This window comes from Nelumbo nucifera, chromosome 3 (genome assembly GCF_055504915.1).
Source record: "Nelumbo nucifera cultivar China Antique chromosome 3, China Antique-T2T, whole genome shotgun sequence".
In the NCBI taxonomy this organism is placed as follows: Eukaryota; Viridiplantae; Streptophyta; class Magnoliopsida; order Proteales; family Nelumbonaceae; genus Nelumbo; species Nelumbo nucifera.
The window spans coordinates 58,044,407-58,068,297 of record NC_142651.1 but is presented as its reverse complement, the minus strand read 5'-3'; the positions used below and the strand labels follow the sequence as shown (position 1 = coordinate 58,068,297).

Sequence of the window (23,891 nt, the reverse complement as noted above, 5' to 3'; positions counted from 1 at the left end):
ACCCATTCTGATAACAAAAATTACAAGCAAAAAATTGAGTGCGTGAGGTCTATTAAGCAGTATCATACGTGATATGTCATTCAAATGTGTGACTGATACAACCTGAAAACGGAACCGTTCTAGCCACCAGTTTTCGAGTCGATAGTTTGATTGTTCAATTCGAACAGATGGTTCATTCTGACAACAAAAATTAAAAAATAAAAAAACAAACAAAACCCATTGAACAGGTCAATGGGTCATTAACCGATTTTTTGGCTAGGTACTGAGATTAGGATAAAACGGAACCGGTTGCCTAGATGGTTCCCAATTTAAAAAAAAAATGGCCAAAAAACCATTAAATGGGTTGATGGTTCGACTGTTCGAGTCAATGGGTCACTGACTGATTCAACTATTTTAGCCAGGGACCAGGTCAACGGGTTGATAATTCCATTCCAACCCCCACAAAGCAGGGCCCCTCCGCTAGTATATATTTAAATCGAATTGAATCTGACTATATGGGATTAGATAAGGGAAGATCCATATTCAATCCATCTATAAATGAATGAAATTTGGATAAGCCTTAATAGGATTGAATTCGAATTTTAATTAGATACCCTATGCAGCCCTAGGTGACAATGGAGGAAGGGTTGTTTCAGTTTTGAACTCAAATCTCCTACCCACAAACTTTTCCCACATCCCTATGTACCAACACTACAAGCACTCTTAGGAATATCTCCATTGTCATTGATGGGGAGTGGGAACTGTGAAGAGTTTGTGAGTAGGAGATTTGGAGTGATCAAGAACTCCAATCCCCTACCCCTATACTATTGAATTCCAACACTTTGCCCCTAATTATCATAATTAGGATTAAAAGACAAACATGTACTGAGTTTTGCAGTTAAACTTAAATATACCTTCTCACCATTAGTTTTGGAGTTTGACTATATAATATTAAAAAGACATGACACCACAAAAACTTATTATGACCAATCAACTGGTATCATAAAAAAGACAACCAATCAGGTGGGATTTATCAAAATTCATAGGGTTTGATTGGACAAAACCCTTCCAATATCATGCCTTCCTAATAGGATAGTTTTTTTTTTTTTACAGTTGAACAAAAAATACAATTTTGCCCTTTGTTTAGATGTGAAACGGTTACCCCATGACACTATTGTCATCTTTCACCTTGAAATCCTGTCCTTGTAGACCCTATGAAATCATGGATTTATGTACAAATTGGAGACTAGTTCAAAAGGTCTATTCATTTTTGGATTTTGGAATGAGGAAGGTCCAATGGGATTTTAGTTTTATTGACTGAGATACTTATGTTCCTTTTTCATATTTATGCGGGGTCCATGGAAAAGTCTTTTTTCTTGGATATTAGTGGGTAAATAACTTTTCCACCCATGGGGAAGTTGTCAACACTTAGATGGGACAAAATTGCCCCTTATAATAATGGCTTTTTTATGGCTTAAATGATCATTGTTGTATTTATCTGAAAAATAAAATGAACATGGATAAATTGAAGGTATGGAAGATTCATCATATGGATGGCTGAACCTTGCAAGAAGGATTGGCGAAATTTCAAAAATTTCTTTACTCCTATCCGGGAATCCTATTCCCAATTTAGAAAACTACATTTTCAAGGTTCGTTCTTGTAACCAAACTAAGCCAAATTTGAAACCAAAATAAGGGAGGGATATACCTGATACGGAATCCACACAAGAATGCTCCTCCTAATGTAGATGTTCACGCCCAAAGAGAGTACCAAATCCTCCCTCCACTAAAGATGACACAACTTAGAGTGAGGCAAGATCGGTAGGTAGTTCTTCACCAAGAACTAGTAATTCTTCAGCAAGAATCGAATGGAACAGTGAGCACAACTTCTAAATTGTTTCTTCTGGCAAGAAACAATATCAAGATTAAATCTTGATCCAATCTAAGAACTGGAGATCAAACAGGGTGGGGCGGTAAGAGCAAGAAGAAAAAGAGCAGAAGGCAAAAGTAGTCTAACTGTGTTGTCTTCTCTTTGTATTCAGCGAATGTGTCTTTGGAGGTTCGCCTTGCCCCCTTATTTATAGCTTTAAAGAGAAAATTCCCTAATCCCATTAGGAGTTTCCTAATCCAAATCTTTTATTTGGATCTAGACTATTTAAGTGATAAGGATAATCCCTTATCTTTTCTATAGATAAAGATCAGCCTTCCTAATCAAAGTAGGAGTTCCTTTGATCCAAATCTTTATTTGGATCTAGACTCTTTAAGTGGATAAGGATAATCAATTATCTTATCTACTGATCTAAATCCCAAATTTGCCCCTATTTAGGCCCATTATCAGGCTCACTATCTTATCTTATCTACTGATCTAAGATACTGATCTAAAGCCCATTATTAGGCTCACTATTTAGGCCCATTATTAGGCTCATTATCAGGCCCCTATTTAGGCCCATTATAAGGATAATCAATTATCTTATCTTATCTACTGATCTAAAGCCCAAATCTTTGTTCGAAATGGGCTTTTAGGCCCATTATCAGGCTCACTTTCACTTTAATGCTGGCTAGCTTGGCTCTCTTTGTATGGCATGGGACCCTATCATTGATCTATACATCAGCCACATGGGTTCAGCCTAGCTCTATTACAAGGCCTGGCCGAATTCACTACTGAATACAATGAACCCCCGAATCCATCACTAGGGGTTCTTAATGGGCCCAACATTTACACTAAATGGTCATTAGGTTCAGCTATCTTATGAACGCCCAAGGACTGTAGGCAGATGCTAGATTAGCCCATCAGGTATAATCCTCAATGGTCTTACACTTAACCTCTCAGCCCATAATGATCAAACACTGCCCGACAAGAGAGGACCTCTCCCTCGGCTGCAAGGTGCAGTGCTACAGTCTCTACTCACATGGATTCTAAAAATTAAAACATTTTGCAAACATTTTGAAACCATAATATATATGTTTATATATCTATATAAATATATTTTCCAAAACAAATTTCAACGGTTGAAATCAACTGCCGACAGTTTAGGTTTCCATCAGAGAGAGTGCATGCCCGATCATTCACTTTGTCCGACAAAAGGGCTGATTCTATCACTATGATCACTCATTTAGATGAATTCTCAGATTGTCCCAACATACCCAGGTTTTGACCCCCTCTAAGGATCTCACTGATTGGCAAATCAAAGACAGCCAAATCCAACACCTAGTGCAGTATCATAATGTAGGGGTCAGGTGTAATATTTCAGTTTTGCCCATCTATCTCCAAGGTCTAGGTCAATACTGGAATTTTGGTTCAGTTCAGGGTTTCAAGAAAACCCACACTACATGTACCTCAAGTCTCACCCTAGCAGCTGAGATAAACCACCCCAACCAATTTGGCAGTACACCAGTGTCAGCATTGGCAAGATAAATCTCCCCAAATCTATCCAACGGTTGTGAAGATTCTAAACTAACACGAGTCTCATATGTGTCAAGTTTAAGGGTATTACATAGAAACACACCATAATAACATGAATCAAATATGTACTTTATTCATTTACAATAAATGTCATAATGTACATCATGTTGATTGGAGCTAAGGGCATACACTGTCTAAATGTATTTATCTGAAAAATAAATGTGTTTCTGAAAAACAAACAGGGCTAAAGTAGTAACGAGGTTTTAAGAAATTTCTAAGACAGAAATGTATACTTATTCAAAAATTAATCAAACGGTTTATGCATTTGTTTTCCCTTAAAACTTTGTGGGTTTTTCAGGCAATTTCTAAGACATCTCATCGCCATCTTTAGTATAAACATTATCAATTAATTAACTAGTTTTTCAAATAGGAATAGTTATGTAATAACAATACAAGTAAATAACAATGAGGACAACAAAAGCTTATGATGTTTGAGTTGAGAAGTTGAAGAAAACCACTAGTTAACAAGAAATTTCAGAACTCAAAAGAATGACTAGGACCTTAGGTTTTCAAATCACTTCTACGGATTCTCAGTCTCACAAGCCATGTAGTTCACTAATATCTAAAATAGTTTATACTTTATATTGAAAAATAGAGTAGAATATAAGTAAATTGAATAAAAATAGAGTGGAATATATAGATAGATAGACAGATACTTTGAAGCTTATGTCTCAGTCCTATATATATATATATATATATATATATATATATATATATTAATTAATAGAAAACAAGTGCTTTCTTCATGCAGAGAATGGAATCTAATTGTGCGAATAGATTCCCACGTGAGAGCAACCCATTTTCTATTAATATAATTAGATATATAATAGTTATTATAAATATTGTTAATAACTAAATATTGAACCGTTCGAACAGTTTTGACTATTTTTTATTTTTTATTTTTTATATTTTTTAATTTTTTGTCAGAACGGGTTGACCATTCAACCCGATAACCAGACCCTTGACTAGTTTGGTCTCTAGGTTGGTTAATGGTTTTGACCTTTTATATTTTTTTGTTAGAACGGGCCAACCGTTCGAAGGACCCGATAACTGGGCCCCTGACCAATTCGATCTCTAGGTCGGTTTTAAAAACCATGATGTTATGTCATTCAAGTGTGTGACTCATATGACCCGAAAATGGAACCATTCTAGCCACTAATTTTTGGGTCAATGGTTCGACCGTCCGATTCAAATGGACAGCCTGTTCTGACAACTAAAAAAAAAAAAAAAAAACTGCCAAAAACCATTGAACGGGTCAACGGGTTGACGGTTCAACCACTCGAGTCAATGGGCCGTTGACCGATTCAATAGTTTTTGGCCAGGGACCAGGATTGGGGTAAAACGAAATTGGTTGCCTAAATGGTTCCCAATTAAAAAATAAAAAAACCGGACAACCTGTTTTAACAATAAAAATTACAGGCAAAAAATTGAGTGTGTGAGGTCCATTAAGTAATATCATACGTGTTATATCATTTGAGTGTGTGACTCATATGACCTAAAAACGGAATCGTTTTGGCCACCGATTTTTGGGTCGACGATTTAGGCCTAACCTATACTAGGGTTGGAGTTGGGTTGACGCCTCAAGTAGCTAAAAGCCCAACCTGACCCAAGCCAATCTCTAAACTTCATCTTAGAGAATGGAATAAATGTGGTTCAGAATGTGGGAGATTCGCTACTGATTAGTGATTATTAAAGCTTTGTGGAGGCTGATAATTTCTCCTCCGTGGTGGTTACAAAACTTGATTGCCGATTGCAAAGCTTACTTAGATAAAACCCCTCTTTGCTCAATACATTTTGCTCCCATAATTCTGCAGCTCATTGTATAGCAAAGTATGTTTTATCTATCTCAAACTCAGACCTGACTCTTTGTCCTTCATTTCTTCACTCATGTATTGACTATTGCATTTGTGCATGTTTTCAATCTATTCTACTAAATTGGACTATAAAGCCCAATAAAAGGTGGATGAAAATACATTTGAGAAACCTTTCAAACCCAAAAAGCCCACCCAAGCCTGAACCCAACCCAAGTTGCACCGACTTTACTTAATCTCAGGTTGGGCTTGGGTTGATAAACTTAGGCTTAACCTTGGGTTGAGACAGGCCCAAGCTCGAGGTCCAAGTTGTATCCTTCCAGCAATAGCCAAATTCAACCCAATTAATAAGGGGGTGTTTGACAATATGGTTCGTTTTGTTTTCGAAAACAAAAACAAGTTTCATGTCAGCTAAAACAATATAATTTTGCTGACGTGGCACCTATTTTTATTTTAAAAAACAAAATCAACCATGTTGTCGACCACCCCTTAAATGGTTCAGATTTCAAATGTGGTTCAATCTAATAATATGATTAAACGGATCTCTGAATTTGACTTAAAGTAGACTCGAATTCAAATTAGATTAAATCTGATCCATTTACGGCTCTGTTCTTCATTACTACCCTCTTCATAAGTAGTCCCTTAAGCATAAACACTTTCACATTGTGCTACTAATTATGCAAAATTTCCCCTTTTCGTTTTCTCTGTTTTGACATGAGAACATGACAACCTCTTGCTGATCTGTGGCAGATCTCAGAATTTGCTTTTATACCTACAACCTAACATGTTCCCAGAAACCCTACAGCCTCCATAACCAAATTCCCAATCCTACAATCAACCCCATAAGGCCGTAACTTATTCTAAGCTTGGAAAGAGTTTCCTACCCGTTCGTTACCAATTTGGTATCAGAGCTAAATCCTGCATCACCTTCTACTAATTATTCTAATTAATTTTTTTACCCCATGCAATTGATCCTAAAACTCCATTATCAACTACACAGAGATGCTCTTATTCTAATTCTCATTTTATTCTTAGCATGTAGAACCCAAAAAGAAAAATACAAAAAACAACTATTGTCAAAACAAATGACTTATGTAACAATATTGCATGCAATCTGTCTCCTTTTTAATTGACAATCTGAATTATCCATTACAAAATAGATGGCTAAAATTTTAACCTTTTATATAGGAAGGTATCGCCTAGTCTCCTTGGGTGGATGGCTCTATCTGGAAAATATATCCTGCTTCAGCAAAGTGAGCTTTTACCAAGGCTAGAGCCTTGGATCGATGAGAGATCTTGTTCTTCTCTGCCTTTGGCATTTCTGCGTAACTGCAAGAGACAACAACCTCATGTAACAGTGCTGGAATGATATCATCAAAATATAATTCACACAAAAGGGGAGGTAAGCCATCAAAGCAGCAGGATAGGTTTACGTTTGTTCATAGCCATCAGGTTGAAAGATGGGATCCCATCCAAAATCGTTTGGCCCCCTTGCAGGCACTATTTTCCCCTATATTGTCCACAGCAAGCCACATATAAGTACCACTTTATTAAATTTACGGCACTTTTTTCTTTAAAACATATATAAAAATGGACTCTTTTTCATTATAGTTCTATCCGTATATGATCTAAATCTAAAACAAAACGCTGCATAATTTATGATAAAGTAAAAGACAAAAAGAAGGATAAAGCCACTGTTTTATTTAATATAAGAGAGTGTATACCAAAAACAAGAAAAAAGAACTCCTTATACTTCTAATCTTTCTTTTTCTCTTCTCAAAACCCTTGGATCTTTTAAATTTCAATGGTAAAACTTTAAAACAAAGTAAAAATAATATAATATAGTATAATATAGAATGTAATAACACATATTGATAAGATATGGAAATATTAATGATATTTTAATAATGTGCCTGCCTAGTTATTTTTGCCACCCGGGCATGCACATAGTCACCTAGACTGGTGCCTTGTGGTTGTAAGTCAAGGTGTCCAGGCGAGGGACCTAGTCACCTAGGCGATGCCTAGGCAGGCGCAATCTCATATATCTATAAACACTAGTGCCCTCAACAAAAAAACAATTAACTGAATTAAGGTCTAGTGCAAATTGTGCATATAAAAGGATCAGTTGCTCTTTGAGATTATCTATAGCAACAAGAAAATGACACTTGAAAAGAGAAAGTTTACATAAATGAAAACTGACGAGTGTTTCCCATAGATATGAAGTTTCCAAAATAAGCTAACATGAAAGTTGAAACTTGTCAATCTCATTTCACAAGTCTTGAAAGTTTTAGAAGCTTAATATTGCTCATTGTATCAAATATCACCGATTATTTGCATATTCTGATTTATGACAGTTCGAATCAGATGTCCGCTGTTATTGCCAGAAATAAAGCTAAAACCATACCATAGTTTTTCCAACAAAAGTCACTGGTTCCACATTTGGCCCAAGTGCAAGGGAGAAAACACATAAAGCATAAGCAGATTTATCCTCATAACCCAGCAATAACTTGTTCAAACCTGCAGAATGGCAGAAGCATCAATTGAAGAAAAATTGGTTACATTATTTGGAAAACAAAAGAATTATAAGAAAGAAAATATAAGAAACAGTACGTGCAAACTAAAACCTTCATGACCAATCTTCTGCAGAAACCACTTGCTGGTCAATTCCGTATTTCCAATTGAATTAGGGCCATTACAGACAGCAAAACACAAGGACCATTAGAACCAGAATTTTAACAAGTATGAAGCACTTATGAATAATTAGAATTAAATAAAAAAAAAAAGAATTTCAGTGAATCTAGTATAGTAGATGGTATAAAACTTTACTAGTTCCTTTCAGAACTTCAGGCAAGATTTCTCTGTTCTATACCATAAAATGGATCCATTAAAGGGGTATTAATGTGACTGTACCTCAATATAAAACATTAGTTTGAGGGTTAACTGCCTTACTCTGGTCAATTCACTCAACTTTTCTTATCTTCCTTATCTTCTTTCTCTTTCCTTCTAACACAACAGAAGCTTACATCTTGAATTAAATAAACTAGTTGGCATTAGAGCAAGAAGGGAAGGTTCTACATCTCATACCTGCTCATCTCTTGAACATGAGCCCTGATGATTTTATCAGCAGGCATATGGTAAGCCAACAGAACATAAAAGATAGAAACCTAGAATTGGATTAAGCTCCATTTGTGGGTTATTTTGATGTAGAAATCTAAAAAAATTGAATCAGTTTGATGTTTCTACATGATTTTCTAGTGAAAATTTAGGAAAAATCATATTAGAGTATTCTGATTGAGGTGTTGACCATATGCAATTGCTGCAATTGGGGTTGGAAGATCTTGATTCAGATAACTTTTTGGAATCCAATGAAACTAATCTCACTCAATTTGAATAAGTTTTGAAGGGTATAGTGAGTAAGTGTCAACAAACTTCTCTCTTTTGCCACCAACTTAAATCAAATTTTTTTTTGGGTTTTTCCTTTATGGAAAAACTGCTATTTTGGGTCTTGTGGTGATCCCAATGGCTTGAATGGAGTTATGGTGGTCTATTTTGATCCTCTGAATTGAGTTCTGATCCATAGGAAGTGGTAGTCTTGGTGTTTCCAATCTCTTCTACACTTTCTGCAAGCCTACCAAGGGGAAGGAAGTTTGGAACTTTTTTTTGGATCAATAAGCTAGGTACAGATTTCAGCATTAGTGATTGTTGACATCCCTAATATTGAGATTACCATTATGTTTGATGAGTGTTCCAAAAAATTATTTTTTATTGATACTGAAGTATATTTATACAGAGGTATCATATATATATATATATATATAAAATGGTGTATGGTCACCACCCTATATGTTTGGCAAATGGAATCTTCAAAGCTCTCTTTGCTCACTAAACGAAATCTGTGCATGAACTATGTTATTTATCACCTTTAAGTTTTTTACTAATTACAAGAGTGCCATTGAAAATCAATCATTGCCTCCTTTTTAGTTATGCATATAACATCGAGTTTCATGTAATTCTCCCCAAAGAATTCAACCACTTCCACTATAACACTATTTTTAATTTTTCATTTATCTCTATTTTCCAGTTTTCATTTATCTTCAACTACTTTCTCCATGAACTTTTAATATTATTTACAAGATAATAAATGTTTTTAATAATTTTTTTCAATTAATCAATATAATTAATTAATTAAGTCTTCTACTTACGTTTCATCTAGGCAAGCCCCAAGTTGGGATTAAAATATTGGAAACAAACTCAACTTGTAAACTTGTGGGTCTAATGCACACTCAAGCCTAGGGCCAGGCCTAAACAAAAAACCTAGGACCAAGCCTTGAATTTTTGAGTTAGGCCAGGCTTGGGTTGGTTGGGCCCAAGCTTGACTTGGAAATTTGAGAGCCTAATGTGACCTCAGGCTGGGCTAAAGTATTGAGCCAAAGCTTGAACCAAGAATTTGCGAGCCTAATGTAGGGCCAGGCCCAAACCAAGTCTAAACACAAAACTTAGGACCAAGCCTAGAATTTTTGGGCCAAGTCGAGCCTTTTCATCTACCTCTCTTTAACGTCTCTTAATTGAATTCCATAGAACAAAAACAAGCTAATATTTTAAACCATTCTCTCTTCTCTCGCTCTCTTTCTTTCTCCAAGAATTCAACCACTCCCTCTATTGGGTCGGGCCTAAAGTATTGGCCCAAGCTCAACTTGTAAATTTGCAGTCTTGGGCTGGGCCTAAACACAATACCTATCCCAACCTTGGAATTTTTTGGTCAACTAGGTCTCAAGTTGGACCTAAAGTATTGGGCCAAAGCTTGGATTAAAACTTTGCAAGCCTAATATTGTCCTAGGCTCGGGCCTTTGTTTTAAAAAATATTTTTTTTTGAATTTTCTCTTTTTTGGCTTACATTTGAGTAAAATAAAATAAAATAAAAATCAATGATTTCAATTGATGGTCAGATTTTTTTTGTGATCAGGAAGAATAAAATGGAGTAAATGTGTGGCCAATTGGCGTTTCAAAGATTCATTCATAAAAAAAAAAATTGGCGTTTCAAAGATTGAGAGAGAGAGAAGTGATGTGATTTCAATTGTAATATTTACAAGGCAAAATCCATGTTCCATCAATTTTCATAGAATGTATTATAGATCTTGCCTAACTATAACTTTGAAAAAAAATTTAGATATTTCAATTAGATAAGTGAAGAAAATTAATTTAGTGTAATTTAATTAGTTAATTTAGTTAACTTAAATTAATTGATTAAATATGGTAAATTAAAATTATTAATTTAACTAAACTAATCAAATACTTAAATTACAGTAATTACTCAAATTTTAAAACAATAACTTTACAATTACAATTAATAACTTTAAAGTAATTAATAAAGTCTTAAAAATACATTTAAGTGAAATTAAATCATACACTAAGACATTTTACCAAGTGTATACCGTTGGAGGGGAGTGGGGGGAGGGGGGGAAGTTGGGATTTAATGGGATTTAGTAACTTTTCAAGGAAAATGTTCCCTAGCTCAAAATAGGCTATAATTTTCTTTTGACTTTTCCTTTCTTTGTCATCCCTGGTATATATGCCATGCCTCCAAGCATGCTTTAACTGAGGCAGGCATGTACCAACTTAACTTCAGGATCTTTATAAAGTATTTCCAAATCTCTGAGACAAACTTGCAGTGTAAAAACAGGTGATTAATTGATTCTGTCTCCACACTACAAAGGTTGCATCTCAGGTCATTGCAAATAAAGCATCTCTTTAGCAACAATTCTTTGGAGAGGCATTTCTCTAAAGCTGCTACCCATACAAAAAACTTAACTTTGAGGGTGCCACTATCCCCCAAATGTCCCGACTAGAAAAGGGGACTTAATTTTCTCCCACTATAAAGCTGTAAAAGGATTTTACTGAGAACTCTAATCCCAATTATGATTCAAAGGTGAAGTAGAAAGGTCTAAAAAGCTCGAAATCACCTTATTTTTGTACAAGGAAATGGAGTACAGGGAAGGAAACAAGTCCTTTAGAGGTCAGCCATCAAGCCAAATGTCTTCCCAAAAGCGGATTAGGTTCCCTGAACAAGCATCATACCTGATAAAACTGAGGAACTGAGAAAGCATGTTGTGGATTTCTTTCCAAGGTGTTGCCAAAGTAGTCCAATGAGATACACCAACACCCCAGCCACTCTCCAATCTCCAATGAATACTATCCACTACTTCAGCCCACAAATTTTCCCACTCAAGTGACCACCAAAATAACCATTATCCTAAAAGAGTTGTGTTTTTCTTTCTCAAATTCCCAAGACCTAATCCACCCTCTTCCTTACTTGCACACAATACCCCAATTGATTAAGTGGTCTTTTCTTGTCTCTCCTGGCTCCCAAAGGAAATCCCTCATAATTTTTTCTAACTCCTCTTCAAAGCAGCCAGTCTCTTACCACATCTTTCTACAACCGGGTTCTAGAATCTGCTTTCCTTAGGGTTGGCTCCTAGGGAAGTCTTAAGTAGGTCAGAGGCCAAGGGGTAATTTGACACTCTAGGCACTCCGCGACCAAACTTAGGGCACTCTCCTCCATATTAATCCATGCTACATAACTTTTGTCCAAATTGATTTTCAGATTGGACACCTTTTCGAACCTTTAGATCAGTTCTTTCAGTTTCCTCACACTCCTAAGGTCTCTGCTTCACAAAAAATTATGATATCATCTGCAAATTAGAGGTGAGTAACTGGGACCCTGTTTCTACCCACTCTCCACCCCTTAACTTCATCTTCCCTATCTGCCTTAGAGAGGAGTCTATTAAAAACATTCGCCACTAAAAGGAGAGAGGGGGTCTCCTTGCCTTAAACCTCTATAGGTTGGAAAGAAATCTTTCACCACTCAATTAACCAATTGCACCACCTCTCTCCAAACCCCCATTGTTGCATTACTTCTAGTAAGAAGTTCAAATTCACCAAGTCATAAGCCTTTTCTAAATCCAATTTGCATACAAATCCTTCCTTCCTAGATCTCTTCATTTCTTCTACATAGTCATTGGCAATTAGGATTTGATCAAAGATTTGTCTCCCTTGAACAAAGGCTCTTTGGAACTGACTTATGAGACTTGAAAACAGATATAGCAGTCCTAGGTTTAGTTTGAAACCTATTCAAGAAGAAGAAGAAGAAGAAGAAAGAAGAGAATGAGAAGAAGAGAGAGCAGAATGAGTCAGGTTCTGCCACCCCCCCATTGACTTTTATATTACTTGATAAAAAAGGAGTACAAAGACAATAATACTCTTGTCAACTATGACAGAGAGAAAACACAAGTACAGCAGTTTGAAATAAAACAAATAAATGTGGGGAGCAACTTCCTGCAACTATCAACATATAAAAAACGACAAGGTGTCCCTGTCTTCATCTCTACACTCCCCCTCAAGTTGGGAATAGATATTGTCATATTGAGCATTCACAACTTGCGTAAATCTGTTTCCATTTTGACTTTAGTGATTGCCTTGGTGAAAAGATCAGCAAGCTGCATATTAGAGGCAATATAAAGGCAAGCACACTTCTTGGGAAGCTACTCTCTCCCTAATGAAATATCGATCCACCTCAATGTGTTTCGTCCTGTTATGTTGTATATGGGTTATGGGCAATATTAATAGCAGCCTGATTGTCACAATACAGCATTAAGGGCTTCTCATGCTCAATGCCAAGTTCTTCAAGTAAAGATCTCAGCCATAGAACTTCTGCCACTCCATGAGCCATAGATTTGTATTCGGCTTCAATACTTGAATGAGCAACTACATTTTGTTTCTTACTTCGCCATGAAACTAGATATCCTCCAACAAAGGCACAGTACCCAGATGTAGACCTCCTGTCGTCTACACATCCAGCCCAATCCGCATCAATGTACACCTCAATCTTCATATGACCATTATTCTTGAAGAGTATTCCACGACCGGACACCTCTTGAGGTATGCTAGAATCCTCTCAACAGCCAACAAATGAGTGGTTCTCGGGGAATGCATATACTGACTTTCGACACTAACAACATAGTCAGACAAAGACATAGGAGTTTCCCACCAGACGTTGATACATGGTCTTGTCATCAAGAGGTTCACCATCTTCTACACTTATGATTCAATTCAATGGGAGTATTTGCAGGTTTAACCCCCAACTTTCCTGTTTTTTTCAAAAGGTCAAGGGCATATTTTCTTTGAGAAATGAAAATGCCATGTTTAGATCTAGCCACCTCATTGTCCAAAAAATATCGGAGATGACCCAAATCTTTTTACCACAAACTCCTTGTGAAGTAATTGTTTGAGGGAATTAATCTCATCAACATCACTACGTATGACCACAATGTCATCTACATACACAGCAAGAAGTGTCAAAGAGGAAACACCCCTCTTGATGAAAAGTGTGTGGTCTAAATGAGCCTGCATATATCCAAATTTCTCCAGAGCAAGTCTAAACCTGTCAAACCATGCCCTTGGAGATTGCTTTAAACCATACAATGCCTTCTTGAGTCTGCAAACTTTCTTGCCAGCATCCGTATCATAAAAACCAGGTGGTAACTCCATATACACTTCCTCCTGTAAATCACCATTGAGGAAAGCGTTCTTGACATCCATTTGGAACATAGGCCATGAAAAGTTTGCAACCAAAGATAACAAAACTCGAATGGTATTCATCTTGGCAACTAATGCAAAGGTCTTTGAGTAGTCAATGCTATAGGTCTGTAGCCCTTTGCAACAAGACAAGCTTTATATCTTTCAACTGATCCATCTGCATTATGTTTCACAATGAACACCCATCTGCATCCAACTGGTTTCTTTCCATCGGGTCGATCAACCAACTCCCATGTCTCATTTTTAATGAGTGCATTCATTGCATCCTTCCACTCAGGCACAGAGAGAGCTTCCTATACAATTTTAGGAATGGATATAACAGAAATGGATGCCATATAGGATTTATAGGATTCAGAAAGGTGATCATGAGAGAAACTGAGATATGCAATGATTAGTGGATGTGGTGCATCTCCGTTTCCCTTTACGAACTACAATGGGAAGGTCAAGATCATTAGTAGGAAACAATGGCTCTGTGATGGTAGTCTCAGAAGTGGAAGCAGTAGTATCTAAATCAGGTGTTGTAGAAGAAACTGGAACTAGCCTGGGCTTATCAAAAGCACCAGAATCAACTCACCTCCACATCCTACGATAAACTTTCAACTCCTTACATTTTTGACAATGATCCTGCTGACACAATTCCTTTTCAAGAATAGGGATAGGAAGAGGAACTTCAGGAACAGACACATCCCTCTCTTCTCTCTCCCCCTAAGATGAAACTCTTGGATAAAATGGAACATCCTCAAAAAAGGTAACATCCATAAACACAAACCGAGAGCCAAAAACTAGGTCATGTTCCCTTTTGATTTTGTGCATACCTGAGAAAAATGCAATTGGAAGCTTTTGGATCAAATTTAGAATGATTCGGCCCCAAAATCTGAACAAAACATGTGCACCCAAAAACTCTAAGAGGAACAGAAAACAAGTCTTTCTCAAGATACAATAAGGTGAAAGGAGTCTTCAAGCCTAGGACACGAGAAGGAACTCAGTTAATGATATACACAGTCATATGAATTGCATCCCCCCAAAAACATATAGGGACATTTGAATTGACCATAATGCTTCTTGCAACCTCAAGGATGTATCTGTTCTTCCTCTCAGCTACCCCATTTTGCTGAGGGGTATAAGAACAGGTGCTCTGATGAATAACTCCATGCTCAAGGAAGTACGAGCTCAATGGTTTGGAGAAGCATTCATTGGCATTATCAAATCTGAAAATTTTGATCCTCACCCCAAATTAAGTGAGAACTATTAGATGGAAGGCATGGGTCAAAATGGGGACCTCATCACGAGAACGCATGAGATAAACCTAAGAGAAATGAGAATAATCATCAACAAATAATAGGAAATAATTGTATCCCCCCATAGCAGTGATATGATATGGTCCCCAAACATTAATATGCACAATTTCAAAAGGAACATGCTTCTTTTATTACTCAAAGTATAGATTGATCTACAATGTTTTGCCAACTCACAACTTTCACACTTTAAATTGGACACTTGGACTGATTCAAACAAAGTAGGAAAAACTCTTTAAAGACCTAAAAGATAAGTGACCTAACCAATTATGCCAAAGCATAATTTGACTCACAGATTGAGACACAAAAGACTTTCCAACTCCTTTATTTCTTCCTAGTGGATGCTCAAGCAAGTAGATCCCATTCGCCTCATGGCCAGCCCCAATCACCTTCTTTGTCACTAGATCCTAAAAAACACAATGATCAGGGAAAAAGTCATTGAACAATTCTGGCTTGTAGTAATGCTACCAACGGAAAGAAGATTAGTACTAAGTTTGGGCACATGTAAAGTTGATGATAAGGAAAGTGTTTCAGACGTTCTAATGTCCCCCTTGCCAAAGATGGAGACAAGGGAGCCATCAGCAATAGAGACCTTATCTCTACTAGAGGACAAATGGTAAGAAGAAAATAGAGGCCAGCTGGTCATATGATCAAAGGCACCCGAATCTACAATCCAAACAAGATCAATGTTACCTGGAGTTGAGGCATGATAGGCAGTAGCCCCTGTACCTAGGTGAGCAAAAGCTGAAGTGGAGATAAAGGGACCTGAGGTAGACTGAGATGGTCTAGTAATGACGGCCTCATTTTCCAGTTGTGTCAGGACTGCCCTGATAGCAGCTAAGGCATCCAAGGAGGTAGACCTAGCTTCGGTGGAGGATGAGACATCTGTAGTAGTAGCGACATTTGCATTTCCCTTCTTATTCTTAATTCTTGAAGGTGCCAACTAAGGACGAAGCTTCCAACAAGTCTCTTTTGTGTGTCTAGGTTTCTTGCAATAGTCACATATGATCTCCTTTTTTTCTTCCTTCCTTACCTCTCTCCTTGTCACCATAATGCTTCAGCTTCAAGGCTGCTAAAGCTGTTTCAATCTGGAAGTTTTGTAGCATAACTTTCCTTCTACTCTCCTCACTATGTACTAAAGAGTATGCTTGAGACATGGTAACACCTTCCCTAGTAAGTTGTTGTCTCACTATATCATATTAATTCAGAATTCAGCCCTACAAGGAACTCAGAAACCCTGTTCCTTTCCAACAATTTGTTATATGTTGTTGCATCCTTTTGACCATAGTTGTCAAGGCGACTAAGTGTTTTTTTATGGTCGCCTCGCCCAAATGCCCCAGGTTTTACATACTAGGCGCCTGCCCAGAGACTTAGGCGAGCGCCTATATACATATATAAAATTATTATTATTTTTTTTAATTTATTGGTTTGATATTTTATTGGTTGTTGTTGCACCTCAGCTCCAGCAGCAGCAGCATGTAAGTTTTTCTTCTTCAACATTTTTTCCTTTTTTTTTTCAAAAAAATAGTCCGTCAGGCCAGGCGCTAGTCCTCCCTTCTGTAGTCACTTCTTCTTCAGTTTATTCCGCCCCATGAGGCAATGAGTCCAACAGTCGTCCCCTTGACTCCTTGAGTTGAGTCCATTCTTTTTTTTTTTTTTTTTGAAAATTTGAGATTTGAAATGTTTGAAATGCTTTATTTTGAAAATCTGAACTGAAACTTGATTGTATGCCATGCTGAATCTAAAATCTGAGATTTGAAATGTTTTAATTTTTATTTTGTTTCGTTAGTGTTTTTTTTACATGGCTGAACTACTCTAGTGCTCTTTTATTTTTTTATCAGTTTTGTTTTGATTGTATGGATGATTTTTTTTTAATTTCTATTTGTATACAAGTATATTGCAATATTGCATTTGCTGATTTACATTATGGTTGCTTGCTTACTTAGGATTTAGGAAATATGTGAATATTGCAATATTGAATTTGCTGATTTGCATTGTGCTTTATTTTGAAAATCTGAATTCTGAAACTTGATTGTATGCTATGCTGAATTGATTATGCTATGTGTAGCTGGTAAGTAAATATAACTTATAAAATAGTTTAGGTCCTTTAGGAAGTATATAGAAATCTATAGATTTTATATTTATAGATTCCATCGCCTAGGCGCCTGGGCACCCCATGGTTGCCTAGCCTTGCCTAGTCGCCTTGACAACTATGCTTCTGACCTTCCCATTCAATCATCTCCAAGTGATCAATTTCATGCCATAGAGACTTCAATGTTGATAAATAAATTGACACAGGTTTCTCCCCCTGTTTCAGATTTGTCACTTCAATTTTCAGCTCATAGGCCCTTGCTACATCAAGAGGCTGAAAATAATTTTCCATCATATTATCCCATATTTCCTTTGTAGTCTTTGCCCAAAGATAGTTTCTACCGATATGAGGCTGCATTGAGTTGCAAAGCCAAGTCATTATCAAGTAATTTTCTTGAACCCACTACGCATAGGAGGGGTCTTCCTTGGCTGGCATCTTAGTGTCACCATTTACATACCCTAGCTTACCCCTTCCTCCAATGGCCATCATTGCCGATTGAGCCCATTCAAGATAGTTTGCTCCATCAAACTTGATGGTCATAATCTGGAAGGTGCTGCTGTCTGTCACACTACCAGCCCCTACAAGCCCTTCCCCAATTGATTAGACTCATTTCCAATATTCTCCATTCTGAACTGAGAAAGGTGTCACACTTCCCAGCAATTTTCTGATGGAATGAATGATTTTCTTATTTAAAAAAAGAGTCAGGCTGAAAGAAATCGACTGTAACACACCTGGTTGTTCCAGCAAAGGAAAAAACACTAGAAAACAGAGGAGAAGTTTCAGTCGCAACCTCCAAAGACTACTGACAGTCCTCTACTTGCAGTTGGCCTCTAAACAAGTCAAAAAACTGCCCAGAAAACACTGAGTGCCACCTTCAACTTGAGTTTTAACCCCTAAATCTCAATCAAAAAAGGTTTCTCTGATTCTTCCTTGTCACTAGGCAGAACTGACAACAAAGAGGCGCAATAACAGTGCACCGAACTCCATTGACCTCCAAGAATCAGGCAAGAAAAAATTTAAAATTCCAGCCCTAATAAAGTCTCATGCAGCCGGATGGGCAATGCCTACATGAGACCAAGAAACTAAACCTAAACCTGCTCTGATACCAACTAGAAAACAGATATAGCAGTCCTTGGTTTAGTTCGAAACCTGTTCAAGAAGAAGAAGAAGAAGAAGAAAGAAGAGAATGAGAGGAAGAGAGAGCAGAATGAATCGGGTTCTGCCGCCCCCTCATTGCCTTTTATATTACTTGATAAAAAAAGGGGTACAAAAACAAAAATACCCCTGTTGACTGTGACAGAGAGAAAATACAAGTACAGCAGTTTGAAATAAAACAAATAAATGTGGGGAGCAAATTCCTGCAACTATCAACATATAAAAAACGACTAGATGTCCCTGTCTTCATCTCTACAATGAGAGAGGGGAGTATTACTTTAATCCTCAAAGACAAGACTTTGGCAATTATTTTGTAGGTATTGGTCACCAAACAAATGGGTCGGACTCGGGAATCCTTAGGTTGACTGGCCTCAGGTTTTTTGGGAATCAAAGTCAAGAAGGTTGCATTGACTCCACGGCTAACAATATGTGTATTGAGAATTCCTTCAATACTTCAAGCAGGTCATCTTTCAAAACTTCCCAACAATCCTGATAGAAAGCCATTGTGAAGCCCTCCAGACCCGATGCTTTGGATCTATTCATGGAAAACACCGCCTTTTTTATTTCCCCCTCCTCTAAGTCTCTTTCCAACCATCCTGCTGCCTCCTCTTCCACTAGGGGCCACTCTAGTTCTTCTAAACTCAATCTCTCCTCCAAAGGTCTTCTATAAAGGGATTTAAAATGATCCACAAAGGTTCTAGCTATTTCATCCTGATTAGATATCACCTCCCCATTAATTTTGAATCTAGCCACGAAGTTCTTATGCCTTCTACCATTGGCCATCGCATGGAAGAATTTTGTATTTCCATCCCCCTCTTTTATCCACTTATGTCTTGACTTTTATCTCCAACAAATTTCCTCTCTACTAAGAACTTCCTCCAAATCTTTCTTCAATTTCCAATATTGATTCCCTTTCTTCCTCATTAAGAGCTCTCTCATTCTCCAACTTGTCCAATTCCTCAATCTCAGATGTGAGACAGTGAGAGTAAGCTTCCTTTCTTCAAGTCCTCCAAAATGGTCCCTATTCCACTCCTTTATCTTTTCTCTCAACCTTTATAGCTTCTTATGGAATTTGATTCCCTCCCACCTTACCCCCCTTTGGTCCTCCTTCCACCACTACTCAATTCTGTGAACAAAATCTAGATATGTCAACCACATATTTTCAAATCTAAAGGGAGTGAGACCATTTAGAAAAAAATTCTGATCCTATTCTAATGGGATGGTGATCCAAAGTGACTCTGGGTAACGCTCTAGACACCAAATCTTCTCAATGGTTCTCCCAAACCACATTAAACAAAAATCTATCCAGCTTTGAATACAATGGATTTTCCTAAAAGTTGGACCAAGTAAATCTGGTATGCATGAGAGGGATCTCCTTTACCTCACGCCTGTCTATAAACTCATTAAATCTCCTCATACTGGTGGTTATTGACTGATAGGGGTTAGAAGTTTCATTAGAGAACCTTATGACATTGAAATCCCCTCCCAGACACCAAACACCCTCCCACAAACCCCATATTGCATACAGTTCCTCCCAAAGCTCATTTCTTTCCCCGTGCCTATTTGGTCCATAAATATTAGTTAATACCCAGGAAAACCCATCATCCACATTCTTAAACTTTATTGATACAATGTATCTGCCAATCAGCTCCTCCATTGGTTCCAACACCTCATCTTTCCAAAGAATCACCATACCCCCCGAAGCCCTCAGGAAGGAGCCTCATCCATCTTATGCCTCTTGATCTCCACAAACTTCTGATTAGCTTCCTATCCAGCTCTGCTAATTTAGTCTCTTGCAATATCACGATTTCATGATTCTCTCTTTTTATTAGATCTTTTGTTACCCTCCCTTTCCTTACATTCCCCATCCCTCTCACATTCCAATTGATAATTTTCATTCTTTCACCTTTATGTTAACCCCTCCTCTTCCTTCCCTACTTAGACCGTCTCCTTCGGTCTCCCCTCCCACTAAACTCAATATCATCCTCTACATCAGAAATTAGCCTTTCTACTTCTATCTTTTTCTTCTTCCTTTTTTTCTTTTCTCTTCACTCTTCCTAAAATACACTTTTGGCTTTTAATTCCCTTGAGATTTGTTATCCTTTAAAGATGAGTTGGCCTTCTTTTCCTTCTTTATCTTCTTTGTCATCTCCTTCCATACAAGGTTCTTGAGTTCCCACCTCAGTTATTTTTCCTTTAATTTGAGATCTTCAAAAAAGTTGCTTATTAAGCCCCATATCCTCTCAACTTCCTCTTCCACCCTTTTCCTTTCCTCTACATGCCTCCCTTCTAACATTCCAGTCCCACCTTCAACTTCCTTTCCCATTCCCTCGGGCTGGGTAGCTGGTGCATCTGTTTCAGGCAAAGCACACAAATCAGTAACCAAAACTGAATGGACACACATACCTGGAAGGCTGGAACCATGGGAGATGGAGCGGGAACTGAAGAAGTAGGGAAATCCAAGTCAGAGATCAAACCAGTAGGTCTGTTCCCTGAACTAGGCCTCTATACAATGGGGCTGGGAAAAACAACATCTTTGGTTGCATCACTGTCCTTTTCCGTTATGCCCTTCTCTATTGCCTTTGTGTTCACCTTCACAGTATCTTCCTATCTTACTTTCTCTATTCCCTGTTCTCGCTGATTGTTTGGGGGTAATTTCTTTTTTTTTAATAATCTCTTCCTTTCTTTCTTTTTATTTCCCTTCCCTTTCTTCTCTTTCTTTCCTTTATTTTCTTTTTTCTTTTTTTTTTGTCTTTTTGTATTGAGGTGTACATGAAACACATGAGGTGCATGCTTCAGAGGCATCAACACTTCTGACATATGCCTCAAGGCATTTTGGTGGTGCCTCACCTGAAGGCACACCTCCCATGCCTTTTAAAACATTGGTCCATAAAAATTGTTGGTTCATGTTCCTGGAACTTATCATTAAAAGAAGGCGGTCAGTGTGACATGGGGAATCTCAGAATTATATGAACTGTTCTATTAGGACTTAAGAGTAAGAGGAGCATGCTTATGAGGTTATTTCCCAAAATAAAAGGTGGCATATGAAATTGAGGTTAATGATGTAGGAAAGTGAAATGATTATATAGGAAAATAAGAATTTTATACATATTGCATGGGCAGTAAGCTGATTTCTAGACTAGCTATTAATTGCAAATTTACTTCATCAGTAGGTATCACCTTGCCATACAAAACCATGTCTTGCTGATTTTAAGGAATAAATTGAGAATTTGAAGAAAACCCAGCATTTGTTCACTTCATTGGTAGTCTGACTCCACCTACCATTTCAAAGGTGAGGCATTTCCAGTAATCATCCAGACCTTGCTATTGAATTTCAAGCTTAAGGAGAGACCATAAGGCCTAAGGGTTCAGTTCTACGCTACATAATCCATTTCTTCCCCTATGTTTATTAATATCCATTTATTGTCCTTTTCAATTCCCTATTTTGGTTTTTCTTGGATATTCTGTAAACATCATATTATTTCCTTTATTTTTTGATAGTTATCACATTGTTTCCTTACACTTTACAACCATTCTCCTTTGCAACAGAAGAGGTCACATTTAGTTATATCTTGGTCGCCAATCCTAAGTGTACCCTGATTTACACTCCTACATAGTTGTCAAGGCGACGCCGAGGTGACAAGGCACCCTTTGAGGCTCGCCTCGCCTAATCACCAAGCAGTTTTGTACTATGTATTATAAAATATTTTTTATTCTTTATTTTTTGACATTATAATTATAAAATAGGCACTATTAAACTAAAATATTCATTTTGTGTGTTTATATACTAATTTCTTTTTATTATTTTTATTATTTTTCTTATTTGTTAGGGTTTAATCAATATAAACATTGTTAAATGCTGTATTGAACCCCCAAAGACTTTAAAACCTGAACCAATAAGTAAGGAAGAACTTAAAATTTTGTCTAATCAAGGGTTTTAACTTTTTCTTTTCTTCTTTTCCTATCACAAAAATAAGGTTCAGCCCCTATATTTTTTGAATTTTCTTTTCCTTCTTTTTCTTCTCATGAATATGTTGATTTTCTATACTTTAACATGAAATCTATACTTTTCTTATGAAAATTATGAATAATTATTAAGGAAATATGGTTATGGTACCTGTGGAACTACCCAATGATCTATGTTTTCTACAGAAAAAAAAATTCATCGCCTAGGCGCCTTGAAAACTATGCACTCCTATTACTATTAAATGTACATTACATATATCCTATTTTAGTCCTACTTATTTTAAAAGTTAAAACCTCTTTTTTCTAATGTAGTTGTCAATAAACCTAATTTTGCACTTAATCATTTTAATGATTTAATCAATTAATATTTAATACTCTGCCATCAGCAGCCTCTTGAATATGTTTAGTCAATTCATCTATGACCACAAAAAAAAAAAAAGATGAAGATGAAAAATGAAAGAAAAAAAAAAGACACGGAACTAGTCGCCCCAAAATTGTTGCTGGGATATAAATATAGAGAAAACAGAAGTTCACCTTGATTGAAGAACATGATTGAAAAGTTAGAAACTTACATGTAAGGTCCTGCAATAGATTAAAAGATCCAAATGGTGTTATAATATAGTAAAAGGAAGAAAGAAATGACTAAAAGATATCTAATAATACAAAAAGAGCACAGGCCCATTTACCTGGGAGACCCTTTAGGGCATTAAAACAGAGGCAAGTGTCCTCAACTAGAACAGGCCCATTAACCTTGAAAGCATAGAAGAATCAGAAAGAAACTTAACTAGAAACTCAAATCAACAATAAGCAAATCGGTATTGATAAAAAGAAAACTAAAAGAACGACCTCCTTTGCAGCTAATCGGGCTTTTTCTTTGGAGATTTCTTCAGGCTCTCCTTGTAATTCAGGAACTGTAAACACATAACGAAGCAAATCACTTGGTAAAAGTGTGTATGCACAGACACAGATAGAGAAAGGGGAGAGAGTTACTGTCGAGCTTCAGAGAGTGGAAGGGAATGGATTGGCCCAAGATAGCCCGAACTTCTTCAAGCTTCTTTGCATTTCCTGTGACGAAAGTCACTGGACGCAATAATACCAAACCAGATGCAGCTGCTCTAATTCCAGCCATTCTCACCCTTCCAAACGAGAGAGAGAGAGAGAGAGACTCTTGGTTGTGGCTGTAGAAGTGAGACTGTGAGAGGAGCTTCGCTTGCTCTCTCCGTCAGTCTCTCCCAATGGAATCAAAAGGTTATAGCGCGTTGAGGAATACTACCTTTCATTGGTCAGTCGAAGAAAGTCGGTTCCATTGATAGTGGACTAGTGGTTAACAGAATCCGAAACCCGATCCAAGGTCCGGTCTTGAATTCAATTAAGCTTGAAATTCAACTGCAAGGTCTGAATGATTACTGGAAATGGCTCACCTTTGAAAAGGTAGGTGGAGTCAGATTACCAATTAAGTGAACAAATGCTGGGTTTTTTTCAAGTTCTCGATTTATTCCTTAAAATCAGCAAGACATGGTTTTGTATGTGTGTATTTT

At 37.1% G+C, this 23,891-nt stretch overlaps 1 protein-coding gene across 1 annotated transcript; it reads right to left on the bottom strand.

Moving 5' to 3' along the window:
• Positions 1-6,311: 6,311 nt before the first annotated feature.
• LOC104602141 (Inosine triphosphate pyrophosphatase family protein) lies at positions 6,312-23,618 on the bottom strand. The gene is made up of 8 exons (XM_010265726.3): positions 23,344-23,618; positions 23,200-23,264; positions 23,040-23,103; positions 22,926-22,935; positions 7,878-7,909; positions 7,658-7,770; positions 6,687-6,763; positions 6,312-6,582 (listed from the first exon to the last, which is right to left on the bottom strand). Exons 1-8 carry the CDS (start codon positions 23,480-23,482, stop codon positions 6,453-6,455), a joined length of 630 nt encoding a protein of 209 aa, XP_010264028.1. The 5' UTR covers positions 23,483-23,618; the 3' UTR covers positions 6,312-6,452.
• Positions 23,619-23,891: the final 273 nt, after the last annotated feature.